Here is a 26,691-nt window from a genome sequence, read left to right on the forward strand (position 1 = left end):
AGTGACCAGTATCCTAGCAACGGATGGTATGCGCTCGGCAATGAAGATTCTCTACAACGTGGGAAGAGTTTTAGCTACAATGTGGTTGTAACTTAACTCGCTGACAACAGTCTTTGGTGTGAGAAAGAACTACTGTTTAGAACTACGGATGCTACCATGGTCACGGTCAGTGGCGTTTTTCTTCTGTTTCATAAATATTGACATCGTTGACTGATTAGATCATGTTTTTGATCAAAATGTCTCATGTCGTTGCCGGTTTGTATAGGCTACATTAGAATGCAATAACAGAGAAAAGGTACACAAACATGAACCTCTGCTTAGATGATGGAAAACGTAGCAGTTATCTATGATCAAAATGCTACACTTTCAAAGGTGTTGTCTTGATAGAGTGCCTTGAAAGCAACTGTCTCATCTGGCAAATAGAAAACAGGTTGGAGATTGAAATATTATTTTCCCCTCTTCACCAGAAAATATTTCAACTCAACTAAAGGGTCTGACACTTAGACTGAGCTTTAGGGTGAAAGACATATGCGAGTGCCAAAGAACCCCAACACCACCCCATCGGCGTTAGAGAGGAAGTGCATGCAAAATATCCATGCTCAACTCAGCAGACAACACAGACGAGGAGTGCGGCTTGGTGCAGGCCATGGGGATGGCCTCCCCTCCCCTCGCCGACGAAACCGACCTGGACAGGAAGAGCACGCTGCGGGTTACCCCCCGCCCCACAACAGCGGACCAGGAGGGAGCAGTCAGGGCGGTTAGACGCTCATGGGGGTCAGAGTTACGGAGAGGGAGGGGGAATTCTGTGGAGGAGAGCGCCAAGGGGAAAGCTCGCAGGATGTGGAAGTTCCTCAGCACTGGAATGAAGCAGAATGTGGACAAGGTAAAAAAAGATGGCACTGGGCGTCCCAAATGGCATCCGATTCCCTATAGACCATGTATAGTTTTCTATATAGGCAATAGGGTGCCATTTGGGACGCATCCTCTCTCTTCGGTTGGAGGCATTGTTAAATCGGTAGGCGACATGTCTATTTATCCTAACTCTCTATCCCGCTTTCCTAGATAAGAAACGTCGATGTCAAGAGCGCTGTTCTCACCCATGGCCTGCAGCACTTACGTAATTTCCCTGGCAACGACCCTGTGCGCCACATGACCTACGGCAAGGGGGCGGCAGGGTTCATCAGCCTTCACAGGGAAGGCAGGGTCGTTATGTACCACCCAGACGGGCGTCTCCGTGACCTCCCACCCGCCTCTGTCTCTGTCCCCTACATGGGCCTAACCTCCACTCAGCTCCCTGGGCGTCTGGTGGGCTGGGGGCCCGGGGCAAGCCTCACGCTGCTGGACAGTGAGCTGCGCCCCCTAGCCAATGCTCTAGACCCTCTGGATGTGCGGGTTTGCCAGGTCACAGAGCAGTCCCTGGAGCTGGTGACAGCGGGGGCGGGGAACGTGTGTGTGTGGTGTCTGACTCACATGGTGTGCCGGGTGAGAGTGACGGAGGGTCTTGGGCGCCACAGCGTTTTTACCCAGCTGGCGTTGGCCCCCCCGGGCCCCGAGAGGCATCACAGGGCCTTCGTCGTTTACGGGAGAGCTGTGGTTGTCGTTGACCTCACTGCTGGGCGTGTTCTGGAGCACAAAAGGAACCTCCACCTACGGTAGGTGTGTGTGTGTGTGTGTGTGTGTGTGTGTGTGTGTGTGTGTGTGTGTGTGTGTGTGTGTGTGTGTGTGTGTGTGTGTTTGTGTGTGTGTGTGTGTGTGTGTGTGTGTGTGTGTGTGTGTGTGTTTGTGTGTGTGTGTGTGTGTGTGTGTGTGTGTGTGTGTGTGTGTGTGTGTGTGTGTGTGTGTGTGTGTGTGTGTGTGTGTGTGTTCATTATTGTTGGACAGTGGGCAGTTTTGGGCAAAATGTCACCTCAACTGATCTGCAGACAGAGTGAACATGCCTCTTTTCTTCAGGGATATCACTGCACTGGTGTACAGCTTTCATCTGGACTTTGTGGTCACTGCGTCCAAAGATGTTTCCATCAGAGTGTGGGGTCCTGACTGGGGGCTTTGTATGGCGTTCGTAGGACACACTGGTGAGATAACCACTTGGTTGGGGGAAAAAACCTTCCCTATGATTCCAGCTAGTCAAGTCAAGTGCATTCAACAAAGGTCACAACACTCTTTACGTGTGTGTGTGTGTGTGTGTGTGTGTGTGTGTGTGTGTGTGCGCAGGTGTGGTGACCTCTCTGGCTTGCTGTCCGGAGTCTGGCCTGCTGCTCTCTGCCTCCCTGGATGGGACCCTGCGTTGCTGGAGCATGGAGGGGGGGGACCAGGTCCAGTGTTTCCCCATCGAAGGAGGGGAGCCCCCTCTGGGCCTGGGGGGTCCGATGAAAGGGGGCACCTTCTTTACTTTCTCCCAGCAAGGAGTGGACTTCTGGACCATCAGCAGCCTGTATAATCTTCACTGCAGGCTGGGGGGGGACCTGGGTGGCCCCATGAGACAGATAGTAGTTCCCTCTTGCCCCCTGCCCTACCCCTACCCCACCCGGGTGCTTTGCGTCAGCGGGGATAGTAACGTCATGCTAGTGGCTGCCGAGACGGGGGCGGTCCTAACCTCCTTCAGTACCGGGCAGAGGGTAAGGTGCGCCGATTACTGCTTACACAAAGAGATTCTATTGGTCCTGACGGAGGGCGGAACGTTGATCCGGGCCAGCACGCTGACCAACCCAGCGACGTGTGTGGATGAGTGGAAGGCACGAGGACAGGGTCCATGGCAGAGGGAGGAGCAGACGGATGGGGAGGGGGATCAGTGGATCGCAAAGCCAGGCCTAGCCTCCTGCATGGTGCTCTACAGCAACATAGCTGACGGACAGAGAGCGCTAGACGAGTGGAAGAGCCTGCAGGAGCAGAGATGCCAGAGACCCACAAACAAGAAACCGCTTCATGATGCCAAGAACCGGTAAGACCCCTCCTGTGTCCCTAATTTAGACTTGTGTTGACATTATTGACAGTCCCTTTATATTTAGATCATAAATCCCTCTGTAATTACCCAAACAAGCACTCTATGTTTGAATCTGTTAACTCTGTTTTAATCTGTTACTAAATTAAGACAGGCTGTTGGATGAAGTTTCCCCTAGACGGTGTTCAGATTAGCATTTAGGGGAGTGGAAACTGATCCTAGATCTTTATCTAGGGGAAACTTAACCCCGGAGCTCAAAATAGTGTGCCAACCATCCAAAGTAATGATATGTTATGACTCCCTTATGACTACCCCTGGGACAGGTTCCTGGTAATGCTGGGGCACAATGGCGGCTGTGTGAGTGTGCTTATGCTGGATACAGGAAAGGTGCAGTACAGGACCCCCGCACACAACGGCCAGAAAATCACCTCCCTGCAGGCAGACCCTGAGAACAGCTACCTACTCACAGCCGGTTTGCAGCACTCTATTGGCTCTATGGGATGATGATGATGATGATGATGATGGTGGTGGTGATGACGGTGGTGGTGTTGATGATGCTGGTAATGATGATGATGATGATGATGATGATGATGATGATCATCCCATTCTCTCCCTTTCATCAGGCGAGGACAAGGCAGTGCTGGTCTGGAGGGTGTTTCCCTATGCCCAGGAGTGTCTCAGCCTGCACTTGAACCTTTTCTGTGGGCATCCTCCGCTCTACTTGACCCTGTTGGGGCCTCTGCTGGCCCTAGCCTTCCAGGATCCCGATAGCGCCACCTATAGCCTGGTGCACTTCAGCCTGCTCAACCAGAGTCGCACTGACCATCCGCCCAGTGAGGACCATCTGGACTGCATTACGGGTGAGACAGTAACAGAAGATTCCGTTAAACAATATACTGTGTTTTTAGATACTATAGATCTGGGGCCGTATGAAACGTCTCAGAGTAGGAATGCTGATCTAGGATCAGGTCAACATTGTCCATGTAATCTTATTCATTGTGTTAACAGTTGATGTTACTCTTCAATTACACAGACCCCAAAGAAAATCAGGGGGAGAAAAATAGGTTTATTCAAAGAGGAAAAATCATAGAGGTTATGCTGAAATGTAGATGTTCATTCTCCCCTGTCCTCAGTGATTCTCTCCACAGAACAAAGAGACAGGATGTAGTTTTATACCCCGAACCCTAACCTGTGGTTGACCAATTAGAATTACTGGCAATAAAATTGGGCCAATGGCCAGATAACATGTATCCCATTTTAGGCCCGATATATAGACAATTTGGACCAATGAGAACTTGCCATGTAGCTATGAGTCCCGGACTGAAATTCCTCCCATGCTCTGACCCATTAATAATTAATAATTCCCTATTACAGAAAAAACACTATTTCCATTGATCATTAATTCCCTCTTGACCTTTAGTCCTCTGCGTTGTGTATTTATTTTCAAAATATTCTTGCAATTGTCATCTAAAACGCAAAACTGATCCTAAATCAGCACTCCTACTCTGACACACTTAATACATATGGCCCCTGAGACACTCAACAAGTTAATGTACCTCAAACTATACTGAATATAAACTCAACATGCAACAATTTCAAGGATTTTACTGAGTTACAGTTCATATAAGGAAATCTGTCAATTGAAATAAATTCATTAGGCCCTAATCTATGGATTTCACATGAATTGGCAGTGGCGCAGCCATGGTGGGCGTGTCCACCGGGGAGCCAGGCCCAGCCAGTCAGAATGAGTTTTCTCCTCAATTTCATCAGGTGTCCTAGTGGCTGTCAGACGATCCCGCAGGTGAAGAAGCCAGATGTGGAGGTCCTGGGCTGGCGTGGTTACACGTGGTCTGCGGTTGTGAGGCCTGTTGGACGTACTGCCAAATTCTCTAAAACTACATTGTGGCAGAGAACTTAACATTAAATACTCTGGCAACAGCTCTGGTGGACATTCCAATTGCACGCTCCCTCAAAACTTGAGATATCTGTGGCATTGTGTTGTGTGACAAAACTGCACATTTTAGAGTGGCCTTTTATTGTCCCCAGCACAAGGTGCATCTCTGTAATGATCATGCTGTTTAATCATCTTCTTGATATGCCACACCTGTCAGATGGATGGATTATTTTGGCAAGGCAGAAATGCTCACTAACAGGGATGTAAACAAATTTGTGCACCAAATTTGAGAGAAATATGCTTTTTGTGCATGTGGAACATTTCTGGGATCTTTTATTTCAGCTCAATGAACATGGGACCTACACTTTACATTTACGTGTATAATTTTGTTCAGTAGGTGATCCTTGGACAAGGTTTTTTTTTTTATGTCTTTGTGTGTGTGTGTGTGTGTGTGTGTGTGTGTGTGTGTGTGTGTGTGTGTGTGTGTGTGTGTGTGTGTGTGTGTGTGTGTGTGTGTGTGTGTGTGTGTGTGTGTGTGTGTGAGAGAGTGCAGGGCTCTGTGTGTGCCATCAGCTCCGAGTGTTTGCCTCCAGCAGTCAGGATGGAACTGTTCGCATCTGGGATGAAGATAACCGCCTCCTCAGGTCAGTCAATGTGTTTGTGTGTGTCCCTAATGGGGGAAGAAAATAAAAATTCACATGTGAACACGTGAAGTGTTCATCTTATGTGAAGTTAATGTGATAACATGAAAATACACATGTGAAAACGTGATCATATGGGAAGAGTTCCAAAAACACCTTTTCACATGATTTCACATGTGATTTCCCAGATGTGAAATCATGTGGTTTTTCTGTAAGGGGTGTGTGTGTGTTAGTAATTTCTGCAGTCCTTGTCCCTCTTAAGAACCCTCCAGCTGAGTGCGGAGCCTGAGTGTCTGGCCTACAGTGGGCAGAGGGGAGATCTGCTCCTAGGCATCAGAGGGGACCTGTATAGGATCCGCTGTGCCCACCTGCTGCCACATGACTTCCAGCTACGGGTATACTGACTGGGGGGAGGGGGTGGTGAAGTACTGGGGAGAGGTGGTGAGGACAGACTGATGGTCCTAGTGTGGCTCAGGTGGTAGAGCACGGTGCTTGCAATGCCAGGGTCATGGGTTCGATTTTCGCAGGGGCCACCCATATGAAAATCGATGCACTCACTACTTACTATAAGTCGCGTTGGGTAAAAGTGTCTGCTAAATGTCTTATATATTAGAATGGGTCTTGGAGGGTGAATACGTGTTTAGGCATTTTCAGTGAGATGATGTAGTTAGGTTTAGCTCAATGCTTTCGAATACGTGTGCTTACTGGGTAATGATACCTTTACTGTGCCTGTGCTCTGTATACATCCATAGCTCCTGTCTACGGAGATGTCAGATCCTATCCCTGACTTGCCCATATCTCACACCTCAACAAGGACAAGCAAAACCACGTAAGCTACCCTCCGTCTCTACCTATAATGTGACATAATGAACATCATAGACAAGTTATAACTAACTATAAGTTTGTTACAGTAAATGTGTATCAACAGTAAATCTATGGATTCCGTTTGCACTGGTAAATCTACATATTTACTGGGATTTTGAGCCAAAATGTGTTATCTATAGATGAACCGTTTTTATTTACATCTATGTAATAGTTATGTTACGTTAACCGTAACCTAGACATTATTGAGTGTGTGACGTGTTTTTTGCCCTACCATCAGGACTGTGGTCTCCCCCATGCCAGGGAAACAACCCAACGGAAAGCAGGACATGACCAAAGATCCAGTGAGTTTACCCAGAATATGAAAGGGAGAGAGAGGTGAATGAGAGAAAGCTTTGCATGGAATTGAGTGTGAAGGAGTGTGGGGTAAAGTGAGCCATTTGTTACATTCAGCATCACTACATCAAAGGAAATATAGTCTTCTTTCTAACTGCTCGTCGAACATCTCATTCCAAAATCATGGGCATTTTCAATATTGTATTTATTTAACCTTTATTTAACTAGGCAAGTCAGTTAAGAACAAATTCTTATTTACAATGACAGCCTACCAAAAGGCAAAAGGCCTCCTGCGGGGACGGGGGCCTGGGATTAAAATAAATAAATACAATATAAATATAGGACAAAACACACATCACAACAAGAGACACAACACCACACTACATAAAGAGAGACCTAAGACAACAACAAAGCAAGGCAGCAACACATGACGACACACCATGGTAGCAACACAACATAACAACAACATGGCAGCAACACAGCATGGCAGCAGCACAAAACATGGTGCAAACATTATTGGGCAGAGACAACAGCACAAAGGGCAAGAAGGTAGAGACAACAACACATCACACAAAGCTGTCAGTAAGAGTGTCCATGATTGAGTCTTTGAATGGAGAGATTGAGATAAAACTGTCCAGTTTGAGTGTTTGTTGCAGCTCGTTCCAGTCGCTAGCTTCAGCAAACTGAAAAGAGGAGTGACCCAGGGATGTGTTTGCTTTGGGGACCTTTAACAGAATGTGACTGGCAGAACAGGTTTTGTATGTGGAGGATGAGGGCTGCAGTAGATATCTCAGATAGGGGGGGATGAGGCATAAGAGGGTTTTATAAATAAGCATCAACCAGTGGGTCTTGCGACAGGTATACAGAGATGACCAGTTTACAGAGGAGTATAGAGTGCAGTGATGTGTCCTATAAGGAGCATTGGTGTCAAATCTGATAGCCAAATGGTTAAGCCGCTCGAGAGCACCCTTACCTGCCGATCTAAAAATGATAATAATAATAATCTAGCATGGTTAGGATGGTCATCTAAATCAGGGTTAGTTTGGCAGCTGGGGTGAAAGAGGAGCGATTACGAATGAGGAAACCAAGTCTAGATGTAACTTTAGCCTGCTGTTTTGATACAGTATGTGCTGAGAAAAGGACCATCTAGCCATACTCCCAAGTACTTGTCTGAGGTGACTACCTCAAGCTCTAAACCCTCAGAGGTAGTAATAACACCTGTGGGAGGAGGGACATTCTTCTTACCAAACCACATGACCTTTGTTTTGGAGGTATTCAGAACGAGGTTAAGGGCAGAGAAAGCTTGTTGGACACTAAGAAAGCTTTGTTGAAGGGCATTTAACACAAACCCCGGGGAGGGGCCAGCTGAGTATAAGACTGTATCATCTGCATATAAATGGGTGAGAGAGCTTCCTTCTGCCTGAGCTATGTTGTTGATGTAAATTGAGAAGAGCGTGGGGCCTTCGATCAAGCCTTGGGATACCTCCTTGATGACAGGCAGTGGCTGAGACAGCAGATTTTCTGACTTTGTACACTGCACTCTTTGAGAGAGGTAGTTAGCAAACCAGCCCAAAGACCCCTCAGAGACACCAATACTCCTTGGTGCTCGGCCCACATGAATGGAATGGTCTACCGTATCAAAAGCTTTGGCCAAGTCAATAGAAATAGCAGCACAATATTACTTAGACTCAAGGGCAATGGTGACATCATTGAGGACCTTTAAGGTTGCAGTGACACATCCAAATTACTGAGCGGAAACTAGATTGCATACCAGAGAGAATACTATAGACATCAAAAAAGCCAGTCAGTTGATTACTGACAAGTTTTTCCAACACTTTTGATAAACAGGGCAAAATAGAAATAGGCCTATAACAGTTAGGATCAGCTTGATCTCCCCACGCTCTACTCAAAGACCCACAGAGAGAGAACTGCTCCTTAAAGTAACTACCTTTGGCCTTCCGGATGTTTTATTATGATTTATTTCATCTTTCTTTAACCAGGTAGGCCAGTTGAGAACAAGTTCTCATTTACAACTGCGACTTGGTCAAGATAAAGCAAAGCAGTGCGACAAAAAACAACAGCACAGAGTTACACATGGGATAAACAAAAGTACAGTCAATAACACCATTGAAAATCTATATAGAAAATCTACTCTGGGTAGCCTGAGTGCACTTATTTCTCATTTGCCTGAACGATAGCCAGTCAGCCTGAGTATGTGTGTGCCGAGCCTTTCGCCAAATGCAATTCTTGAGGTGGAGTAATTCTGCAAGATCACGGTCGAACCAGGGGCGGAACCTGTTTTTAATTCTCATTTTCCTTATGGGGGCGTGTTTGTTAACAATACCACAAAAAAAAAACATCAAAAAAGAAGGTCCAAGCGTCTTCGACAGAGGGGATCAAGCTGATACTATACCATTTTACAGAGGCCAGTTCATGAAGGAAGGCTTGCTCATTAAAGTTTTTTAGCAAGAGTCTATGACAAATCAGGACAGGTCGTTTTACTGAGCAGCCATTATAACAAAGGCTGTAAAACAGTGATCACTCAGGTCATTACAGAAAACACCAGACTGATACATATCATGATTATTTGTGAGGATAACATCGAGGAAAGGGCATTAATATAGAGTTGGTCCCCCCTTTGCTGCTGTATTTGCTGCTGTAACAGCCTCCACTCTTCTACGAAGGCTGTCCACTAGATGTTGGAACATTGCTGCGGGGACTTGGTTCCATTCAGCCACAAGAGCATTAGTGAGGTCAGGCACTGATCTTGGGGCGTTTAGGCCTGGCTGGCAGTCAGCGTTCCAATTCATCCCAAATGTGTTCAATGGGGTTGAGGTCAGGGCTCTGTTCAGGCCAGTCGAGTTCTTCCACACTGATCTCGACAAACCATTTCTTAATGGACCTCGCTTTGTGCACGGGAGCATTGTCATGCTGAAACAGGAAAGGGCCTTCCCCAAACTGATATCACAAAGTTGGAAGCACAGAATCGTCTAGAATGTCATCGAATGCTGTAGCGTTAATATTTCCCTTCACTGGAACTAAGAGGCCTAGCCCGAAACCATGAAAACAGACCCAGACCATTATTCCTCCTTCACCAAACTTTACAGTTGGTACTATGCATTGGGGAGGTAGCGTTCTCCTGGCAGCCCAGATTCGTCCATCGGACTGCCAGATGGTGAAACATAATTTATTACTCCAGAGAAAGCGTTTCCACTGCTCTAGAGTCCAATGGCAGCGAGCTTTACACCACTCCAGCCAGCATTAGGCATTGTTCATGGTGATCTTAGGCTTAATCCACTAATTTCAAGGGTGTCCACATACTGCATATAAACTCTGGGAAAAAAGAAACGCCCCTTTTGCAGGACCCTGTCTTTCAAAGATAATTTAAAAAATCCAAATAACTTCACAGATCTTCATTGTAAAGGGTTCAAACACTGTTTCTCATGCTTATTCGTTGAACCATAAACAATTAATGAACATGCACCTGTGGAACGGTTGTTAAGATACTAACAGCTTACAGATGGTATGCAATTAAGTTCACAGTTATGAAAATTTAGGACACGAAAGAGGCCTTTCTACTGACTCTGAAAAATACCAAAAGAAAGATGCCCAGGGTCCCTGCTCATCTGCGTGAATGTGCCTTAGGCATGCTGCAAGGAGGCATGAGGACTGCAGATAAGGCCAGGGCAATACATTTCAATATCCGTACTGTGAGACGCCTAAGACAGAGCTACAGGGAGACAGAACGGACAGCTGATCGTCCTCGCAGTGCCAGTCCATGTGTAACAACACCTGCACAGGGTCGGTACATCCGAACATCACACCTGCGGGACAGGTACAGGATGGCAACAACAACTGCCTGAGTTACACCAAGAACGCACAATCCCTCAATCAGTGCTCAGACTGTCCGCAATAGGCTGAGAGAGGCTTGACTGAGGGCTTGTAGGCCTGTTGTAAGGCAGGTCCTCATCAGACATCACCGGCAACAACGTCGCTTATGGACACAAACCCACCATCGCTGGACCAGACAGGACTGACAAAAAGTGCTCTTCACTGACGAGTCACAGTTTTGTCTCACCAGGGGTGATGGTCGGATTCGCGTTTATCGTAAAAGGAATGAGCGTTACACCGAGGCCTGTACTCTGGAGCAGGATTGATTTGGAAGTGGAGGGTCCGTCATGGTCTGGGGAAGTGTGTCACAAAATCATCGGACTGAGCTTGTTGTCATTGCAGGCAATCTCAACACTGTGCGTTACAGGGAAGACATCCTCCTCCCTCATATGGTACCCTTCCTGCAGGCTCATCCTGACATAACCCATGCATAATCAAGCATGACAATGCCACCAGCCATACTGCTCTTTCTGTCCGTGAGACAGGAATATCAGTGTTCTGCCATGGCCAGCGAAGAGCCCGGATCTCAATCCCATTGAGCACGTCTGGGACCTGTTGGATCAGAGGGTGAGGGCTGGGGCCATTCCCCTCAGAAATGTCCGGGAAGTTGCAGGTGACTTGGTGGAAGAGTGGGGTAACATCTCACAGCAAGAACTAGCAAATCTGGTGCTGTCCATGAGGAGGAGATGCACTGCAGTACTTAATGCAACTGGTGGCCACAGCAGATACTGACTGTTACTTTTGACCCCCCCCCCTTTGTTCAGGGACACATTATTCCATTTCTGTTAGTCACATGTCTGTGGAACTTGTTCAGTTTGTTTCAGTTGTTCGATCTTGTTATGTTCATACAAATATTTACTCAAGTTAAGTTTGCTGAAAATTAATGCAGTTGACAGTGAGAGGACATTTCTTTTTTATAGTTTATATCAGGATGTTCTGTATCCCAGACAATTATCTGAATTAGTGTAAACATAACCGTTGTGAAAAAATTGCTTGTACAAAAAAAAAACTGGTCTCTTGGCACAACATAACCCGGTTATTGGGTAAGTTGGGCATAGGGACAGGGTAAGTTGAGCATAGGGACAGGGTAAGTTGGGCATAGGGACAGGGTAAGTTGGGCATAGGGACAGGGTAAGTTGAGCATAGGGACAGGGTAAGTTGAGCCGCCTTAGAGTAAGTAGGTGATGGTTGGTTTCCTGATACAATGGGTGATGGAATGGGGGTGTGGTATATTGTATATCTTAAATGTAGGCTTGCATTCAGATATAGATCTCTCTGTCCAATATCACTTACCCTTCCATTTCTTGACCAGTTGTCTGGGACAGGGATGTTGTTTCGACATGCCAATTCATAGGCAAGTTCTCTGCATTTGAGCCATGATAGTGGTCAGCGAAATTCTTGATATGTTTAGCAAGCTCAGACTCCGTGTCGTCACATAAGACCTTGTGTGCCCCTGCTACTCTATTATAGCTTCTCTTTCTCACATGTACATGTTTCTTTTATTTTTTGTTTTGAGGTGTACTTTTTACCCCTTTTTTGTGATATCCAATTGGTAGTTACAGTCTTGTCCCATCACTGCAACTCCCATATGGACTCGGGAGAGGCGAAGGTCGAGAGCCATGCGTCCTCCTAAACACGACCCCGCCAAGCCACTCCACCGCCGCACCAATGTGTTGGAGGAAACAGCAGGCGACCGAAGTCAGCGTGCATGCTCCTGGCCACCACAAGGAGTCACTAGAGCGCTATGTGACAAGGACATCCCAGCCGGCTAAACCCTCACGTAACCTGGACGACGCTGGGCCAATTGTGCGCCGCCTCATGGGTCTCCCGGTCGTGGACGGCTGCGACACAGTCCGGGATCGAACCCGGATCTGTAGTGATGCCTCTAGCACTGCGATGCCATTGCCTTAGACCGATGCGCAACTCGGGAGGCCACAGGTACATGTCTTTTTTGTACCTCTTTAGTGTCATTCAGTCTTTTTTATTTTTTCATCCCTTGCTGCTGCTCGAATGGACCTATATTCTCCTCTTACTTCCTTGGCTGCGCTCTCAAGAACCTCAAGGGGGGCTAGACCCCTGCTTCTTTTACATTTGTATAGAAAGGGCATGGTATCTGCTCTGTGACAATACAAATTCACTATCTTGAGTTTGTATACATGACACATTGCAAAAATACTATGCATATAGGGCCTGATTCAGACTTAGGAAATGTATGCCTTTCCTACGCACGCCTTTCCTAGCCACTTCTTAATAGTTGGTATTCAGACTTACCTTATGCAGGTGTGCAATGGGCTTGGCAGGGGTCATTCTCTTAACCGCTGAAAACCCCCTCCTACTTTCTGGCCAACAGATGTTCTTTTGTGGTGTTTTCATTCAATAGTGTTTTCAGTACATTTATCTAAAGCCCACCCATTTAAATTTAGTGTCTCAACAGACTCACTAGAATATATGGAGAGAACTGTTCAGGATATTAGGAATCAATGAAAGAAAGCCATGTAAATACAGTGCCTTGCGAAAGTATTCGGCCCCCTTGAACTTTGCGACCTTTTGCCACACTTCAGGCTTCAAACATAAAGATATAAAACTGTATTTTTTTGTGAAGAATCAACAACAAGTGGGACACAATCATGAAGTGGAACGACATTTATTGGATATTTCAAACTTTTTTAACAAATCAAAAACTGAAAAATTGTGCGTGCAAAATTATTCAGCCCCCTTAAGTTAATACTTTGTAGCGCCACCTTTTGCTGCGATTACAGCTGTAAGTCGCTTGGGGTATGTCTCTATCAGTTTTTCACATCGAGAGACTGAAATTTTTTCCCATTCCTCCTTGCAAAACAGCTCGAGCTCAGTGAGGTTGGATGGAGAGCATTTGTGAACAGCAGTTTTCAGTTCTTTCCACAGATTCTCGATTGGATTCAGGTCTGGACTTTGACTTGGCCATTCTAACACCTGGATATGTTTATTTTTTAACCATTCCATTGTAGATTTTGCTTTATGTTTTGGATCATTGTCTTGTTGGAAGACAAATCTCCGTCCCAGTCTCAGGTCTTTTGCAGACTCCATCAGGTTTTCTTCCAGAATGGTCCTGTATTTGGCTCCATCCATCTTCCCATCAATTAACCATCTTCCCTGTCCCTGCTGAAGAAAAGCAGGCCCAAACCATGATGCTGCCACCACCATGTTTGACAGTGGGGATGGTGTGTTCAGTGTGATGAGCTGTGTTGCTTTTACGCCAAACATAACGTTTTGCATTGTTGCCAAAAAGTTCAATTTTGGTTTCATCTGACCAGAGCACTTTCTTCCACATGTTTGGTGTGTCTCCCAGGTGGCTTGTGGCAAACTTTAAACGACACTTTTTATGGATATCTTTAAGAAATGGCTTTCTTCTTGCCACTCTTCCATAAAGGCCAGATTTGTGCAATATACGACTGATTGTTGTCCTATGGACAGAGTCTCCCACCTCAGCTGTAGATCTCTGCAGTTCATCCAGAGTGATCATGGGCCTCTTGGCTGTATCTCTGATCAGTCTTCTCCTTGTATGAGCTGAAAGTTTAGAGGGACGGCCAGGTCTTGGTAGATTTGCAGTGGTCTGATACTCCTTCCATTTCAATATTATCGCTTGCACAGTGCTCCTTGGGATGTTTAAAGCTTGGGAAATCTTTTTGTATCCAAATCCGGCTTTAAACTTCTTCACAACAGTATCTCGGACCTGCCTGGTGTGTTTCTTGTTCTTCATGATGCTCTCTGCGCTTTTAACGAACCTCTGAGACTATCACAGTGCAGGTGCATTTATACGGAGACTTGATTACACACAGGTGGATTGTATTTATCATCATTAGTCATTTAGGTCAACATTGGATCATTCAGAGATCCTCACTGAACTTCTGGAGAGAGTTTGCTGCACTGAAAGTAAAGGGGCTGAATAATTTTGCACGCCCCATTTTTCAGTTTTTGATTTGTTAAAAAAGTTTGCAATATCCAATAAATGTCGTTCCACTTCATGATTGTGTCCCACTTGTTGTTGATTCTTCACAAAAAAATACAGTTTTATATCTTTATGTTTGAAGCCTGAAATGTGGCAAAAAGTCGCAAAGTTCAAGGGGGCCGAATACTTTCGCAAGGCACTGTACATGCATATTCATCTCTGTTTCAGCACCAATTGGTAGATGTAAAAAATGAACAGTAGTCCTATAAATCGACCCTAATAATCTTCACTAATCCTGGAACTGGGATGACAATGGTCCAGTCGTCATGAACCGTGCTGCAACTCCAGGTTTAAACTGCTACCTACATGTGGTCTGACTTCCATGATGATTGAAATGGGCTACATGTCCCAAACTATTGCACAACTTGTAATATGTTAGGCTAATATGATCCACTGTTGCTAACGCTCCTCAGGAACAACCACACAAACGTGACAGAGGAAAGAAAGACAATGGAATGGAATGATGCAAAATGAGGAAACTGACAGGTAGTGACAGTTATCAATGTATCTGACGGTATAACTGACGGTGGCTACTGGTAGTGGCTAATATTTAACATAATACAAATAGTGTTTTTTTTAAATACAGTGAAAAGTCTGAATATAATTAAAACATTCTAGAAATCATAAATCAACTTGGTAGGTTTGGTGCTATACTGTCATTTGTTCATGGCTACAGAAACCTATAGCTTGGGTCACCAAATTTCCTCCCAAGTTAAAAGGCCCGCATTTCATAAACTTCACTGTGGAAAAGGTGATGTGTCGACATGATTCAGTTTGCTGCCATATGACTGGTTTCACATTTGTCTCCAGCGTATATAAGGTAAAATAGATCTAAAACAAGTGTCATTTATATTTACAATCCCCTTATCCAAACGGCTTACCTCGCTCTTATCAATAGTTGTTATCAATTTGTAAATTACAGTGCATGGAGAATGGTGTTATTTCTATCAGGAAAAAATAAGTAGATGTTGTCACACTTGGAACCGATAGGTTATTCATTATTTCATCGCGCGTAAAGGTGGTGGAACTATGAGGGAAATAAGTCAAGGTTAGAATGCGGCGAATGTGTAGACACACCTCCACCACACATTAATTTCTTTGATCTCCACCCCCAACGAATAGCTGTTGAACAGCATGATATTCTCATGCTTAAGCTAAAGGTCAGAATAAGCGTAGAGAGAAAAGTGCATAAAATACAGAACTACGTTCCATTTACTTGCACTTAACTCGGAATCGGCCTATTATGCATAAAACATTTGGACTACAGTGCATTCGGAAAGTATTCAGACCCCTTGACTTTTTCCACATTTTGTTACGTTACAGCCTTATTCTTACCGCCTTGTACCTTCAATGCTGCAGAAATGTTTTGGTACTCGTCCCCAGGTTTGTGCCTCGAGACAATCTCGTCTCGGAGCTCTACAGACAATTCCTACGACCTCATGGCTCGGTTTTTGCTCTGACATGCACTGTCAACTGTGGGACCTTTATATAGACGGTGTGCCTTTCCAAATCATGTCCAATCAATAGAATTTACCACAGGTGGACTTTCAATCATGTTTTCACTTTGTCATTATGGGTATTATTGTGTGTAGATTGATGAGTAACATTTTTTGATTAAATCAATTTTAGACTAAGACTGTAACGTAACATAATGCAGGAAAAGGAGAAAGGGCTGTGAATACTTTCCAAATGCACTGTATTTTAGCCCACACAACTACAAAGATACACTTCAGGTTCAGGATACTTCAGGATACTACTAGGTTTAGGACCTCATTTTGTAGCTTATAAAGACCCCAACTGATGTATAACATATTCTTAAAACAATCTACTTTGGTTTAGATACAAGCATCATGAAATCTATTACACAACAAATCCATTTGTTTTTGGGACTTATCTTGCTTACCGCTTTTTTCCATGTGGTTTCCTTCTTCACAGACTCCTTTCATTTTTTATTGAACCTTTATTTAACTAGGCATGTCAGTTAAGAACAAATTCTTACTTACAACAACGGCCTAGGAACAGTGGTTTAACTGCCTTGTTCAGGGGCAGAACGACAGATTTTTACCTAGTCTAGCAACCTTGTGGTTACTGGCCCAATGCTCTAACCACTAGGCTAGCTGCCGCTAAATATTTGGTCACATTCATTTTGTGTATGGTTTCCTAGAAACAAGGGGTAGCTCAACTAAACCTTTGGCTCAATGTACCCCACTCTCCACTACTGCTATTTTCATTTTAGGTTTGATCAGTTAAGGCCAATGTGTGTGTTCCCATACCTAATGTGCCAGTGGTGTAATGATAGTTTTTCCACCCACTCCCTGTCCCTCAGGAGTATGCGGCGCTGCTGGCTCGAAACAGAGACCTGGCCTCACTCCAGGAAGGCACCACAGAGAGAAGGAAGAGGAAACCTCCCACCACGCTGAAAACCAGGAAGGAAGCCTTCGACCGCTATATGAAGATCGTCTACAGCCAGCCCCTCAACATTAAGGTTCTTTATACTGAGAACAATTAGCTACAAGATGATTGGGGTAGGAATGTACCCCGCCAAGTGGAGTCAGAGAGATGCTGAAAGCAGTATGTGCCCTTTTGTTGGCTGTAGAGAGAAGAACCGATAACCTCACCTATAATATAATGTTTTATGTGAAAGGACAAATGTCATTACTTGAGAGTGGGAATGCATTGTAGATATGCAGACTAATGAATGTTTGTTCTGATTATATCTCAGATTGGGGATGAGGACATGTTTGACCTTCATGCAGCTCTGTTTCCTCCAAAACTACCTGACTGTCGACCATTCACCCCACCCACCTTAAGGAATGGCTTCTTCCCAAACCCTAACTTGGCCAAGCCCCTGCCACCCATAACCAAGCCAGGGCAGGTGAGGGCCGCTGGTTCAGTTTAGCATATCTGTCTGCTGTCCCTCTACTTCCTGAAGCTAAGTAATAGATAGATTGAGACAAAGAAACCACACCTCCCTTAGTCCTCTGTCTGTCCCTTTGCAGGATGAGGAGCTAGAGCCAGCCCCAGCACAGAGCAATCCGGTGGGCTTCATCCCTAACTCTGTGCTAGTGGGCCAGCTGTGGCCAGACGTTGTGGTGGAAAACACAATCCCCAAGCAAACATTCAAACTGAGGGATGAGCAGGACTATGAGGAGGAAGTGAGAGGATATTTACAGAGACCAGATTCAGGATCAGTTTTGCCTTCCAGATCACAATGTATAAGATTACATGGACATGGGGAGCTGATCCTAGATCAGCACTCCTACTCTGATATGCTTGTTACATATGTCCTCAGAAGAGGAGAATCGGTGTATGTTCTGTGATAAGATTGAAAGAATTGTTGGTTTGGTTTTCCTCACAGGGTGATACTGAAGAAGTTCAGTTTCTGGTGTATGAGAGCGATGAGGAACTGGACATAGGTTCCCCCATACAGCTGGTGAAGAGCCCTCAGAAAGAGAAGAGCCCCCCACCTCCCACTCCAAAGAAGCCAGCCTACGTAATGAGGGTGAGTGGTGTATTAGCAACGCACATGGCCCGCCCACCTTTGGATCTCTTAGGGTGCAAAATCCACTTATCACTGAAATATGACTGGATTGATGGCTTTCATTTTACTCTTGCGACACTTTCCCACTCTTGCCTGTGCCATTCCCGTTAACGTAGCGACCGCGGAAACGTTTGTAATGACCTGTCAAACTCACTCCGGTAATAACTGAAATGGGATCAGTGGAATACATTGGCCTTCCGTTGCATCTATAGGAACTCTAACGCTTCGTCAGGGATTTAGCGCACTGTCTCGACACCAAAAATGAACACTCGGATTATGGTGATACTATGTCTGATCTCGCAAACAGAGTAAAGTATGTTTAGATAGGTGTGAACTAGAGCCGAGCGTTTTGATTTTAAATTGCGTGGGTATCCTTCTCTTGACGCACTGGTTGAATTATGCAAGAGAACATGACAACAGTATTAATGAGGAAGTCTAGAAAGTGCAGGTGAGTGCAGGTAGGCCTAGACATAGCAAGTTTTTGGTGGGGGCAACCCTGTTCCTCGCCTTTATATTAATGTATTAATGTATGCAAATACACCTAGTGTGTATATATGCAAATCAGGCAAATACAATTTTCTTTATTTGATCACAAAGTAATACAATAATACCTGATGTACTGTTAGGTTCTAAATAAACAGAGTGAAAACTCACGGACAACTAGTAAAGCTTTAAAACCTGTTAGGGATCCTGGTTCCCAGTTGGGAACCTACCCTCCCACGTTCAGCTGGAACGGTGGCGCATGGAGCGCAAAAATATTCTTAGAAATATTTAACCTCCACACATTAACAAGTCCAATAGCTCAAATGAAAGATAAACACCTTGTTCATCTAGCCAGCAAGTCAGATTTCTAAAATGTTTTACGGCGAAAACATAGCACATATATATGTCAAACCACCACCAGACACAGCTCATTTGAATAGCCAAAACATGCAATCAACAAATGCAGGATTAAAAAATAAATCATTCACTAACCTTTTGAAAATCTTCATCAGATGACAGTAATAGGACATGTTACACAGTACATTTTTTTTTTCAATAATATGCCATTTATATCCATAAATGTCCATTTACATTGAATTCATGTTCAGAAAATACTCAAAAATGTCCGCAGGAAATCTAGGTAGCACGGCAAGATAACGTAAATAGACATCATAAACTTTGACTAAATATACATGTTCTACATATAGTTAGAAAGATACACTGCTTCTTTATGCAATCGCTTTGTTACATTTATTTTTAACGTTACAGAAATCGCACACTGTTCAATATTCTGAGACGGCGCTCAGATATAAGCTAAATTTCTCCGTGATGTTGGAGTCAACAGAAACACAGATTTCAGCATAAATATTCCCTTACCTTCGATGGTCTTCGTTCAGAATGTTCTGGAAGGGTTCATACTTACCCAAAGAATCGTTTGGTTTCAATTCTTGCGTCTTTGTATTAGCTACTGCTAATAACATCAGCTGAAATGCACCCAAAATGTCCTCTGGTCCGGAAAAGTTGCGCATCAAAACTTCAAAATTACATATTATATGTCGACTAAACAGGTCAAACTAAGTGCAGAATCAAGCTTTATGATGTTTTAAACATACAAAACAAATTTCTATTCAACCGGTCATCGTTAGTTCTTCCCAGGAGTGCTGGAACAAAGGAATGGCCGGGACCAATTCGCGCCCCAACGCACAAGGTATTTTCTCCTGGCACACACTAATTTCACTCCCATAGGGCCAATTCTCGCGGGATTTGAACGATTAAAAGCTCTACTGAATGAGGACATCTAGTGGAAGACATAGAAAGTCTCCCCAGATCCATAACTGGTTGGGAAGGGTGGGGGCGATGACGTCAAAGTTGCCCCAACTTTCATGACCACAAAAACTAGTTTGGAAGAATGCCTGCCCTGTGAGTTCTGCTATACTTACAGACATAATTCCAACGGTTTTAGAAGCTTTAGAGTGTTTTCTATCCAATAATAATTATTATATGCATATATTAGCAATTTTTGACAGATTTTTTTTCAGTTTACTATGGGTACCCAATTCCTCCAAAGGGGGCAGAAGTCAGCCTGAAACCCCAAACAGCAAGCAATGCAGGTGTAGAATGCAGGTGTGGACTATGAGCCTGTCCTCCCTTCACCAGCCTTCTCTGGTATCGGGGCTGCATGAAGGGCAGCTGTCATGTTCTCATGGCCCGTATCCACTAAGAGTCTCAGAGTAGGAGTGCTGATCTAGGATCTTTGCATATAATGTTATTTATTATGATTTAAAATACAAAACTGATCCTAGATCAGCACTCATACTCTGAGAGGTTTTGTGGATACAGGCCCAGGTCTGATGAATGTTTGTGTTCCCCTCCTAGCCTCCAAAGGCTGTCCCTCCCACTAAGATACCCAAACTGCCGACCCCACCTCCCCCTAGAACCCCAACACCACCCCGCACACCCACCCCCGAGATCCCAGGATTCCTTAAACAGTTTGTGGATGAGGACTGGTTCAAGGATATCTACCAAGACCAAAGGGTGAGTCTTTTTTAGCTGAAGCAAGCACACCATTTTCATCCCAAAAAACGAATTAATTCTACTGGGGAAAATTCCTTAGAAACCCTGTAAGTCAGTTGTATTCAAAGTATGGGTCGTGTGGGGGAACTGCAAAGTAAGAGTACAGGTTATTGTATAGGACAATATACAAATGTTTTTGAGAAAGATAAGGAAAAACACAACTTTACTGAGTAAATGTATTAATTCATTTATTTTTAATTTTGATAAGAGATGAAAATGTAATGAATTGAAGGTTATTTGTTGATGTAAAAATTGAAATATCCCGATTTTAAGATTGTGTCATTATTTTGGGGGTAGGGTGTGGTCATGAGAAATTCGGGCAAAAGAAAGTCCCAGTTGAAAAAGATGAGACTATTGTTTTGGTGGTGTTCCTGCGTGTGTGAAGTGTATCAGGCAGGCCCTGTGTCCTGAGGAGTTCTCCATGCAGATTCTGGACTACATGCAGAGTTGTGGTGCCCAACTAAAGATGAGGATGCTGAGCGCGCTTATCACTTTACGCAGACAGGGGGAGCTAGGTAACACAGACAAGCTCAGCAAGGGGCTTATGGGTTCTCTACGCAACAACACCTCATCAAATATGGTATGTCCTCTCCTGTGGAATTTGGTATGCTGTTTAATGTTTGAATCTGTTTTTTTACGCCATTGTGAATTTGGATTTTAAACCATGTCTGGGTTTGTGTGTATGTTGTGTGCTTCAGTCTGATGAGGAGCAGCGAGTGGTGAGTGAAATACTCAACGTGTTGGTGTGTCTGGGTCCTGAAAGCCATGAGATCATCGTGGAGCTCCTCACTCTACTGGCCCACAAAGAACTGGGACTACAGTGAGTCTATGCCGCACCAGTCTTTGTCTATACTCACTTTCATTGACGTCACCATAGTAAGTCCACAACTCTGCTTCCCTGTATTGGTGAATGCTGAGCTCTGATTCATCTAGCTGTGACAGTGAGTGCCCTTGTCAAATGTAGTACAATATATAGGCAATAGGGTGCCATCTGGGTTGCAAACAGTGAATGGTGACCTCTAACTCTGTGTGTCTGGTCCTCCTGTTGGCAGGAAAACAGTGATGTGCCTGCTGCAGGTGATGGGCGTGGAGGATGCTGACCCATGGCTCGCCATGGAGATGGATCCCTGGGACTCCATGGTCCAGAACCTTCCTGATTCCTGGAAGAGCCTGGGAGAGATGGCTGCAGAGTGGCTGCACTCCTGGACCTCAAAATACAAGGTAATCATTTATTAGATTTATATATTGCTTTTCCAGATGCTCAAAGCTCTTACATAGTAATGGGAAACTCACCTCATCCACCGCCAATAAAAAATAAGTAGAAGGAGAAGAGCAGGTGCAGGAGGAATTAATCAGCAATGCACTGCTCTAGGCTGCCAATGTCCTTTTCATTGACCCTAACACCTCTAAATATGAGCATACGAGGTCTCATATGAGCATATGAGATTACTGGCAAGCGCAGTGTGGCGCAACTGGTTCCCAAACTGGTTCTTGCCTGTTTAACATGGTAGGTCTGCCAAGCAATATCTGGGAGAGGAGGCTGGTGAGGAGAGGATGGCTCATAAAAATGACTGGAAAGGAGTTAATGGAATGGTATCAGACATATGGAAACCATGTTTGACACCATTCCATAATTCCGTTACAGCCATTACTATGAGCCCGTCTGACTTATAATGCCACCAGCAACCACTGATAACTGGTCTCCCCTCTCTTTGATCTGCAGGGCCAGAACAGGTCTCTGTTCCTGAAGAATGCAGGGAAGAACCTCTTCACCCCAGTGGATGTGCTCAACTACTTCTGCTCTGTCAAAAGGGATATGTTTTTGAAGGCGCAGACTGTCCCACCAGAGGGGCGCAAAGACACAGTATTGCGTCTCCCTGAATCATCCAGGTACCAGACAGATGTACCCCCCCCCCCCCCAATCACGTAAACAAATGTCACATACCTCACCTTTTTAGCTCGTAACGCAATTTTCTGACGCATTGCTTCACTGTGTGCGTGCATTTTTATCTAGATCTAAGCCAATCCATCGTCTTGGAGAGACCTACAGCATGTCCAGGATACGCAAGCCTCCAGGTAAGGTTTAGCCCTCCGTGGTATGGTGAACAGAATATACATTCAATTAATAGCTCTTAACGACCATCTCAGCATAGAGCTTGTATACAGTGCATTCAGTATTCAGACCCCTTGACTTTTTCCACATTATGTTACAGCCTTATTCTAAAATGTATTAAATAATTGTCTTTCTTCATCAATCTACACACAATACTCCATAATGACAAAGTAAAAATAGTTTTTCAGACATTTGTGCAAATTTCTATAATATATATTTTTTAAATATTATATTTACATAAGTATTCAGACCCTTTACTCAGTACTTTGTTGAAGCGCCTTTGGAAGCGATTACAGCCTCGAGTTGTCTTGGGTATGATGCTACATGCTTGGCACACCTGTATTTGGGGAGTTTCTCCCATTTTTCTCTGCAGATCCTCTCAAGCTCTGTCAGGTTGGATGGGGTGAGTTGCTGCACAGCTATTTTCAGGTCTCTCCAGAGATGTTTGATCGGGTTCAGGTCCGGGCTCTGGCTCGGCCACTCAAGGACATTCAGAGACCCGAAGCCACTCTTGCGTTGTCTTGGCTGTGTGCTTAGGGTCGTTGTCCTGTTGGAAGGTGAACCTTCATCCCAGCCTGAGGTCCTGAGCACTCTGGATCAGGTTTTCATCAAGGATCTCTCTGTACTTTGCTCCGTTCATATTTCCCTCGATCCTGACTTGTCTCCCAGTCACTGCCACTAAAAAACATCCCCACAGCATGATACTGCTACCACCATGCTTCACCGTAGGGATCGTGCCAGGTTTCCTCCAGACGTGACTCCAGACAAGAGGTCACTATGTCCTTCTTAGTTGTCCGGTCTGCATTGGGTGTTCATTCCTCAGAACAGCTACTTACAGTGCCTTGCGAAAGTATTCGGCCCCCTTGAACTTTGCGACCTTTTGCCACATTTCAGGCTTCAAACATAAAGATATAAAACTGTATTTTTTTGTGAAGAATCAACAACAAGTGGGACACAATCATGAAGTGGAACGACATTTATTGGATATTTCAAACTTTAACAAATCAAAAACTGAAAAATTGGGCGTGCAAAATTATTCAGCCCCCTTAAGTTAATACTTTGTAGCGCCACCTTTTGCTGCGATTACAGCTGTAAGTCGCTTGGGGTATGTCTCTATCAGTTTTGCACATCGAGAGACTGACATTTTTTCCCATTCCTCCTTGCAAAACAGCTCGAGCTCAGTGAGGTTGGATGGAGAGCATTTGTGAACAGCAGTTTTCAGTTCTTTCCACAGATTCTCGATTGGATTCAGGTCTGGACTTTGACTTGGCCATTCTAACACCTGGATATGTTTATTTTTGAACCATTCCATTGTAGATTTTGCTTTATGTTTTGGATCATTGTCTTGTTGGAAGACAAATCTCCGTCCCAGTCTCAGGTCTTTTGCAGACTCCATCAGGTTTTCTTCCAGAATGGTCCTGTATTTGGCTCCATCCATCTTCCCATCAATTTTAACCATCTTCCCTGTCCCTGCTGAAGAAAAGCAGGCCCAAACCATGATGCTGCCACCATCATGTTTGACAGTGGGGATGGTGTGTTCAGCTGTGTTGCTTTTACGCCAAACATAACATTTTGCATTGTTGCCAAAAAGTTCCATTTTGGTTTCATCTGACTAGAGCACCTTCTTCCACATGTTTGGTGTGTCTCCCAGGTGGCTTGTGGCAAACTTTAAACGACACTTTTTATGGATATCTTTAAGAAATGGCTTTCTTCTTGCCACTCTTCCATAAAGGCCAGATTTGTGCAATATACGACTGATTGTTGTCCTATGGACAGAGTCTCCCACCTCAGCTGTAGATCTCTGCAGTTCATCCAGAGTGATCATGGGCCTCCTGGCTGCATCTCTGATCAGTCTTCTCCTTGTATGAGCTGAACGTTTAGAGGGACGGCCAGGTCTTGGTAGATTTGCAGTGGTCTGATACTCCTTCCATTTCAATATTATCGCTTGCACAGTGCTCCTTGGGATGTTTAAAGCTTGGGAAATCTTTTTGTATCCAAATCCGGCTTTAAACTTCTTCACAACAGTATCTCGGACCTGCCTGGTGTGTTCCTTGTTCTTCATGATGCTCTCTGCGCTTTTGACGGACCTCTGAGACTATCACAGTGCAGGTGCATTTATACGGAGACTTGATTACACACAGGTGGATTGTATTTATCATCATTAGTCATTTAGGTCAACATTGGATCATTCAGAGATCCTCACCGAACTTCTGGAGAGAGTATGCTGCACTGAAAGTAGAGGGGCTGAATAATTTTGCATGCCCAATTTTTCAGTTTTTGATTTGTTAAAAAAGTTTGAAATATCCAATAAATGTCGTTCCACTTCATGATTGTGTCCCACTTGTTGTTGATTCTTCACAAAAAAATACAGTTTTATATCTTTATGTTTGAAGCCTGAAATGTGGCAAAAGGTCGCAAAGTTCAAGGGGGCCGAATACTTTCGCAAGGCACTGTAAATAAAAGCTGAAAGAAATAATTATCTCTACTATTATTCTGACATTTCACATTCTTAAAATAAAGTGGTGATCGTAACTGACCTAAAACAGGGAATTCTTGCTTGGATTAAATGTCAGGAATTGTGAAAAACTGAGTTTAAATGTATTTGACTAAGGTGTATGTAAACTTCCGACTTCAACAGTATGTAAATAAGGTCTTTCTGTTTTTTATCTTTAATACAATTGCAAAATTTTCTTAACCTGTTTTCGCATTGTCATTATTGGGTATTGTGTGTCGATTGATGAGGAACAGTTTAAAAAATATATATTTTAGAATAATGCTATAAAGTCAAGGGGTCTGATCTTAGTCTCTTTTATTTCAAAACAGGTGTGATCTTGCCCCCTCTCCCAAACCGCCCTGTCCTCATGGGCTTCACCCCGTTCCTCACCCTGCCCCTGCCGAGGGTCAGCCTGTCCCCCTTTCCTTTCCCTGTGGACCAGCACTGTTTGAAGGCCTCCCCGCGACGTTACTTCATCCTGGAGCGCTCCTATGTACACTACTATAGATGACACAGCCTCCCAGGTAGCAAGATATTATTCCCCGCACCCAAGACTTTTCCCTTTCCCCTGACAAAGACCAGCCAAACAGATATACTCTTGTTTGAATTAAACATCTCTTGTATAGATCTTTTTTTATTGTATATCACTTGATTCACTCATTACCAATAAAGTTTGAATGACTGTAAACGTCTGTAAAAATTAAACTGTTGTGTGTTGTTCCATGGACAACATGGACGCGATATGAACGGATATGCCAGAGATATTTTTTCATTGTTTGCTTTAATATAAATATAAGCTTATATTGCAGTTTGGAAAATATACAGTACTGTGCAAAAGTTTTAGGCAGGTGTGAAAAAATTCTGTAAAGTAAGAATGCTTTAAAAAATAGACATGTTAATAGATTACATTTATCAATTAACAAAATGCAAAGTATGTGAACAGAAGAAAAATCTAACAAGGCCCAAACATCTTGGAGAACTAACCACAGTTCTTCTGTGGATTTAGGCAGCCTCAGGTGCTTCTCTCTGTTCATGTAATCCCAGACAGACTATGATGTTGAGATCAGGGCTCTGTGGGGGCCATACCATCCACCTCAAGGACTCCTTGTTCTTCTTTTCGCTGAAGATAGTTCTTATGCTGCAGAATAAATTTGGGGCCAATCAGATGCCTCCCTGATGGTATTGCATGATGGATACGTATCTGCCTGTACTTCTCAGCATTGAGGAGACCATTAATTCTGACCAAATCCCCAACTCCATTTGCAGAAATGCAGCCCCAAACTAGCAAGGAACCTCCATCATGGTTCACTGTTGCCTGCAGACACTCATTCATGAACAGGAGCTGTCTCGACTATTCCAGCACCATTTCAACTTCAACATTTCAACATCACCAAATCACCTATCACCTATACAGTGACAACTAAAATATACCGAAAACAATTTAGTCTAATCAATGTAAGCTAAATATGATGTGGCT

General features: G+C 44.3%; 1 protein-coding gene across 1 annotated transcript; it reads left to right on the plus strand.

Annotated features, from left to right (window-relative positions):
* Positions 1-35: 35 nt before the first annotated feature.
* Positions 36-26,087, plus strand: wdr97 (WD repeat domain 97). Its single transcript, XM_036944292.1, has 22 exons — positions 36-165; positions 468-883; positions 1,063-1,652; positions 1,951-2,072; positions 2,212-2,938; positions 3,262-3,410; positions 3,562-3,798; positions 5,386-5,476; positions 5,736-5,868; positions 6,226-6,302; positions 6,576-6,639; positions 16,837-16,995; positions 17,233-17,385; positions 17,510-17,665; positions 17,869-18,012; positions 20,410-20,568; positions 20,993-21,187; positions 21,306-21,427; positions 21,660-21,828; positions 22,331-22,497; positions 22,622-22,683; positions 25,544-26,087. The coding sequence occupies exons 2-22, from the start codon at positions 596-598 to the stop codon at positions 25,723-25,725; spliced, it is 4,146 nt and encodes a 1,381-aa protein (XP_036800187.1). The 5' UTR covers positions 36-165; positions 468-595; the 3' UTR covers positions 25,726-26,087.
* The last annotated feature ends 604 nt before the right edge of the window (positions 26,088-26,691 follow it).

Source organism: Oncorhynchus mykiss, chromosome 15, assembly GCF_013265735.2.
Source record: "Oncorhynchus mykiss isolate Arlee chromosome 15, USDA_OmykA_1.1, whole genome shotgun sequence".
In the NCBI taxonomy this organism is placed as follows: domain Eukaryota; kingdom Metazoa; phylum Chordata; class Actinopteri; order Salmoniformes; family Salmonidae; genus Oncorhynchus; species Oncorhynchus mykiss.